Genomic DNA, 6,000 nt, shown 5'->3' with positions numbered 1-6,000 from the left:
GGTAGAGCTGCTCATTCCAAAGGCTCCTGCTCTGCTGGGACCTTTGAGGTCACCCCCCACATGGCCATCTTCACCGGTACCTCAATGGGTAAAGGCTTCAAGGTTTTTACCTCTTCTTGCACAAAAACCTAATGAAGTGTCTAATAACCGCCTGATTCCATTTGCACAGAAAACTTAGGTAGACACATTGTAGGCAAGGCTGGTCTGCTCATCTCTGTATCAGTTGCAGAGCTTGGCACAGAAAGACCTCAGCTGGGTGTGTGTCTCATGATTTTTATTGTCCTCTCCAAGCAGCTGTACCCAAGGGATGGCTTACTTGAGAATCTCAGTTGTGAGCAGAAAGAACAATGGCCTCGGAGAAACAGAATGACTTGCCTTTTAGAACAAAATAATTACAGAATAGTACCCAACAGGTTCTCAAGAACCTCCAATAACCCTGGTTCCTTAACAAACTGGGGGTACAAGGAGAAGAGACCTTTAAGAAACATCTAAAAAAGGGTAAAGCTATTATGAACACATCCTTAGGAACAGAGATCATGATTAGATCAAGGATGGGTTTTTGGGGTGGCTAGAAAAACCAATTCTTAGGCAATAGCAACAAGTTTTGCATTTTCATTTAAATAAATAATGAATGAATAAAAATGAATGAATGAATAATTAAATTAGGGTTTTGAAAATTATAAGCTGCATTTTTCCCCTTCCCCTTTGCCATAGAATGTGGTTGCCCTGGGAGAGGAAGCCAGGCAGGCCTTCCCATTAGACATGTGACTGCAGTGGTGGTCTTGTCTGTTATACCTGAGCCCTTGACTTTGATAAGAGCCTGAGGGAGCTGGATCTGACAGGGTTAGAGAAGGCTGTTCACACAAGGGAGGATCCTGGCAGAGGCTGAGGGGAGACAGCCATCAAAGGGAAAGGAACATGGATGCCATGCAAAGTGCCTGCCGTTGGCAGAACTGTTCATTTGCTGACAACTCAGAAGAGGACAGTGTGTGTTCTCACCCATGTTCCCAGTGCTGACCGTTTCCAGCTTCTCCAGGGGACTTACCAATCAATACCACATGGTATCCTTTCAGCGAAAAACCAATGCCTTCACTTCTGCCATGAACGGCATGGAGGAAGTACTTATGGACAGTAGGGAGGAAGTTGTCCGCCACAGCATCTGTGGCCCTGAGGGGCCGGCTTGGCCCGGGGTTAGCGTGTCACACACTTAGCAACATTAGGCTAGATTTCCTTTTCCCAGTAGTCTGACCACCTCTTAAAACCACCCAATTCAATTCCTTCCAAACTATTCTCCAAGCAGCAGCCACCAGTCCCTGCCTACGTCTCCTGAGTTAGGTCATCCAGCCAGATCAAGTGGCCCAGCCCTCTTTTTCTTTGGTGACAGCTGTCAAGAACCACACCCACTCTATTTATAAGTCCTGACACTGGTTTGGACCTGACTCCTTCCTGCTCACACTGTTCCTGAGTCCCTTGTTACAGGCAGCCTCTCCCAGGTCCTGGCACATGGCCCACATCATGGTCTTAAGTAGATGTCCTGGAAGCACAATTCAAATGTATTGGGACACAGGCTAATCCCTTGTTCCCATTTTTGGGGGGGTGGCCTTAAGTTACTAACCTGTGCTTGGAATTCACACATGCCTGGTCTCCACCTTTCTGTCTGCTCAGCCTGAAGTGTGGTGTGAGGCACACCACCTCCTGCAGCTCATCTACTTTGACCTTGAAGGTCTTGCATATTAACTATTTCCCCCCCTGTCCTTTAGCTTGTCTTCTGCTTTGAGTCTCTCAGACTGGGGCATTTAGAGAAAAAAAAAAGGCTAAAACAAACACCTGGCATCTGTTGCCCAACCAACTTGGAGAGAATTCATCATCCAGAGAGAGGAAAAGCCCATTATCTCAGGCTCAAAAAGTGACCCTCTCTCCCAGAACACTCAACATTAGCAGAAATTGCCAACTAATTCAAAAGGACAGAATGTTTTGTTGCTAATGACATTCAATCAAGTGCTAAGGGGTTTTCGAGTGGAATTCTCAGTACTTAATGGCGTGTTCTTGAAATGGATCTGTTCTTTTCACTCTTCAAAGCTCAGGCAATGACTTAACATGACAGCTTCAAACCTGCATGAAACACTGCCAACTGAAACGGCTGGTCCTGACAGTCGCTCATGAGACACTCGCAACTATGGTAGCGACGTCAGGGAAAGTGGGGAAATGCTCCCATATATACCTTATCACTTGGACATTAATAACAAAAGACCAAATGTAGGCACTGACTCAAAGTAAACATTCTGTAGTGTGACTGTAACAGGCTATAGGCTCAGTTTTGATTATTTAGCAAACTTGACTTCTGTTCACTGCGGCCTTTGCCCATTCATCCACTTCTTGAGGATGTAGCTTTTGTGTACACAAGTTAGAAGGGAATGCCAACCTTTATTTACAAGCCAGTTCAATTTCAAAGTCTAGTGTAAATTTCAATTTCAAAGCCTAGTAAAGTGAGTAAAAACATAGGCCAAGGCTCAAATCTCAACAGAAGCATACTGGCCGGGTGAGGAGAAGCAAACAATGCTGATTCTTCAGTAAAGGGGAGAACCGTGTGCTCTTCCAGCCGCTCCAGCAGCCACCGCTGGCCCCGGCCCTGTCCTGGGCCACTAGTGCCCAGGGCTTGGCTCCATAAGTGCCCCAACTCTACTGCCGAGAGGGGAACTCTACGGTGACCATCCCCTCCCAAGTATTTCACCAAAGCCCATAAATAAGGACTCTACAGAACTGCTACAACAACCTAACGAGAAAAGCTGCATCAGGGGTCAATGAATATTAGTTATTTACAAGTCTGGCATGGGGTTGGGTGGCTTGGACACACCAGCAAGTTGAAACAGTTGTTGAATTTGGATGCTTGCTTTTGAGGAAGAAAGGTCTTTATTCCACGACACTACTGTCAGGACTCCGTTTGATTTGATCACCAGATTAAATAACCTGATTTTAAAATCACATACGGATTCTTTGTCCCAGAGACTACCTAGTCACTATGCACGTCCATAACTAAGTTTTTGTGTGTATATAACACACATAGAAACCATGAGGTAGTTTGATAAATCACCATTTAAAAATTGGTACTTTATCTAATTCAGTCAGAATGGTAGCTAGTGCCTACACAATAGCTATGATTAAATGGAAATGAAAACCAGAACTCAAAAACTTACAGGAGAATGTAGCATTTACAGGCAAACAAAAATACAATTGTGTCTCAGTGTCTTGGTCTCTGAAAACTAAGCTGTAACTCTTTACATTATTAAATCAAGTTACATCTTTTTTTTCATCTTAAACAGTAAACAACTCAGTCTTCAAATCTCTATACAACATACCAAATAGTCTTAATAATTTATACTTTACAACTTATATTTTACTCTGTATGCTTTTAGGAAGGAATCAATACAATCTCTATGTATATGTTTTAAATATTATTTTTAACTTCATTTGGAATTTCTGAAATAAAAAAATGATCAGCATTCTTTACCTTCTTAGAAAAGTGCAAGACTAGCTCTCAAGGAATTAAGTGACTGCTCTCCTGTGCCCGGAGTAATCCCTGCCTTACCCCAAGACCAAAAAGTGGGACACATTCACATTACACGAGAAAAAGCAGCATCTATTGTTCTTAGAGTCAAGACTTCCTACAGCAAAGAAAATTTCTTTTCAGGTCTGTCCATGTGGTCTTCAGTTGCCAGGGACACTGGACTCGTCAAACAAGCGCTGGAAAGTCTTCAGGGTCATCTGGGTTTGGAGCCACGTCTTGTGTCTAGAGAAGGAACGACAAGGTTCACAAGTCAACTCTCATTTCAGGCACACATAACATGGCTGGGCCCTTGGTGGAAAAGAAAGACAAACGGGACTACCGAGGAAGGCCATGCACATGAAAGCACAGAGCAGGTTCTACTAGGAGCCACACAGGGAAGGCAGGCATCATAGGGCCATGGAGTGGAGGAAGGGAAGCTGCGCTCCAGTCCTTATTTTAACCGGGAGCTAGAGCCCCATGGATGAGCCACTGAAGTGGTCAGAGCGGTCTCTGCATCTATTCAAAGGGTCTGCCGCTACAGCCACCTTCCTCCTGTACATTCTTAGAGTGTGAGCCGGTTTGTAATAACCAGTGCACACACAATGGTTATTGCTGGGCAGAAGGGCACTGGGCAGAGAGGGCGAGTAGGCAGCACCCGTCCTGGAAGTTCCAGTGTGGTAATGTCAAGGAACTGGTGTCCTGGGAGTTGGGGGCCATAGTAAGGGTGTCTGATGCCACTTGTCTGCAAAGCAGGCTTCATGGTGGGCAAGGGTTTGGGGGAAAGGAGTTGCTAAGATGAACTTCAATAGATGCACAGAAGACAGGGCTCCTGAGACAGATCTGCTCTAAGGTGGGGCCCGAGGGTACTGCCCAGCCCATGACCAACAGACTGACCAAGTGCTGCCGTGGTTTCTGCTCTCATTGTGAGGAAGGCAGACACTGACCAATGGGAACACATGTACAAGCAGGGATAATGCTCCCAGGAGAAGAAGTATAACCCTTGGTTCACAGGCTCTGGCATGCACTGGAGGGAAGCATGACCAAAGGAGCCTTCTCTGTGGAAGTGTGGTTCCAGGGGTCTGTTCTAGTTAAGGAGGCCATGGGCAGGAGGAACATGATTCTCGGAAGATCTAGGAGAGGAGCGTGGCTGAGAAGTATGAAAGGACGTTTGAGTGAGGAGTCTGACAAAATCCTAAGAAAGGGAAGAGGGGGGGGGGCTTCATTATTAAGGGTGTTGATGCCTTTTGAGAATAATTTTGTGTTCACCCTGAAACATGTGAGCTGGCAATCAGAGAGATGGGCAGGGGCATGGAGGATAGTCAAACTATGCAGTAAGCAATTGTCATGTAATGTGATTTCATCCCAAACATCGATTCTTTTATAATACTGGCAGGGAAGTTCTAAGAGAGTGTTCCTGCAGACAGTGGACCTCCCTGGAGGCCGGCAAAATAGTCTTCGTCTTATACATGTTGGGGGTTCTGAAGGCATTCTGCCTAGGTACTCCAGAATCAGAAAGATGCACACACCAGATGACTTTAAAAAAATTAGGCTTCCTTATCCCCTCGCTACTCTTAGCAACCCCCCCCCCAGTGTTTATAAATAAACACCTACCACCACCTCTGCTCGAGGTCCGTAATTCTCTGCCCTTCTGACCCTTCCCCGGCCTCCTCGGGTGCCACCTCTTGCTCCACGCCCAGGACGAGGAAGGTTTCCAAAATTAATCTCCAGCTGGGATGTGATGTCATTGGCTGCTTTCCGGAAAATGTGGGAATCATCTTCATAGTCATCCTTTACCATCTGAAACAAACAAACATACATACTGCCTCCCTGAACACCAGCTCAGCCAAGTGTCGGAGTATTCAGTCGCTGACAGGCTGCCCGAAGCTGAGGGGATGGCAAGGCTGAAAGAAGACACCCCTGAATAAACCCCAGAGCTGTAGGGCCAGGTGAGGAAGAATGTCCCTCTGCTATTCTGATTCTGATGTAAAATAATTCTGTACATACAACAGATAGTCTAATAATTACAGTCTTAATCTAAATAGCTTTGAACTTACTAACATTTCACATAAGACCAAGTATCTATCGTCTTAGTTGGGAAAGATATACGGAGCGACATGACTAAAAACAAAGTAGTTTGTTGAGAATAAAAAGTTTCCATTTTTAATTATCATTTGTATTATATGCTTATCATTCACAACTGCTACTTTAATCCTTTCAGCAAGGGTGTTGACTAGACAAATAAAAACCCCATATGTGTCAGAGTACAACTCTTCTCCATATGGGTTTCAATCCTTGATTCTTCCAAAATAGATTGACCGGTGTTTCTTTGGAGGGGCCTTTGGGTGCACTCAAGCCTTTCAGTTCACAGCCCAGCATGTTAATTGTTTGTAAAACTCGGGGACTCTGACTATGCAAATACCATGTGATAACAATTTCATGATTTATGAGAAACAGTG

General features: G+C 45.0%; 1 protein-coding gene across 1 annotated transcript in view; it reads right to left on the bottom strand.

Moving 5' to 3' along the window:
- Positions 1-2,422: 2,422 nt before the first annotated feature.
- Positions 2,423-6,000, bottom strand: part of HABP4 (hyaluronan binding protein 4) — a 66,612-nt gene continuing 63,034 nt past the window's right edge. The window contains exons 7-8 of the mRNA XM_075549805.1: positions 5,156-5,341; positions 2,423-3,787 (exon numbers count right to left, since the gene is read on the bottom strand). Coding sequence (XP_075405920.1) covers positions 3,731-3,787; positions 5,156-5,341 — 243 coding nt within the window. The 3' untranslated portion in view covers positions 2,423-3,730. The remainder of the gene's footprint in view (positions 3,788-5,155; positions 5,342-6,000) is intronic.

This window comes from Tenrec ecaudatus, chromosome 5 (assembly GCF_050624435.1).
Source record: "Tenrec ecaudatus isolate mTenEca1 chromosome 5, mTenEca1.hap1, whole genome shotgun sequence".
NCBI lineage: Eukaryota > Metazoa > Chordata > Mammalia > Afrosoricida > Tenrecidae > Tenrec > Tenrec ecaudatus.
This window is presented reverse-complemented; position numbering and strand designations above follow the sequence as displayed.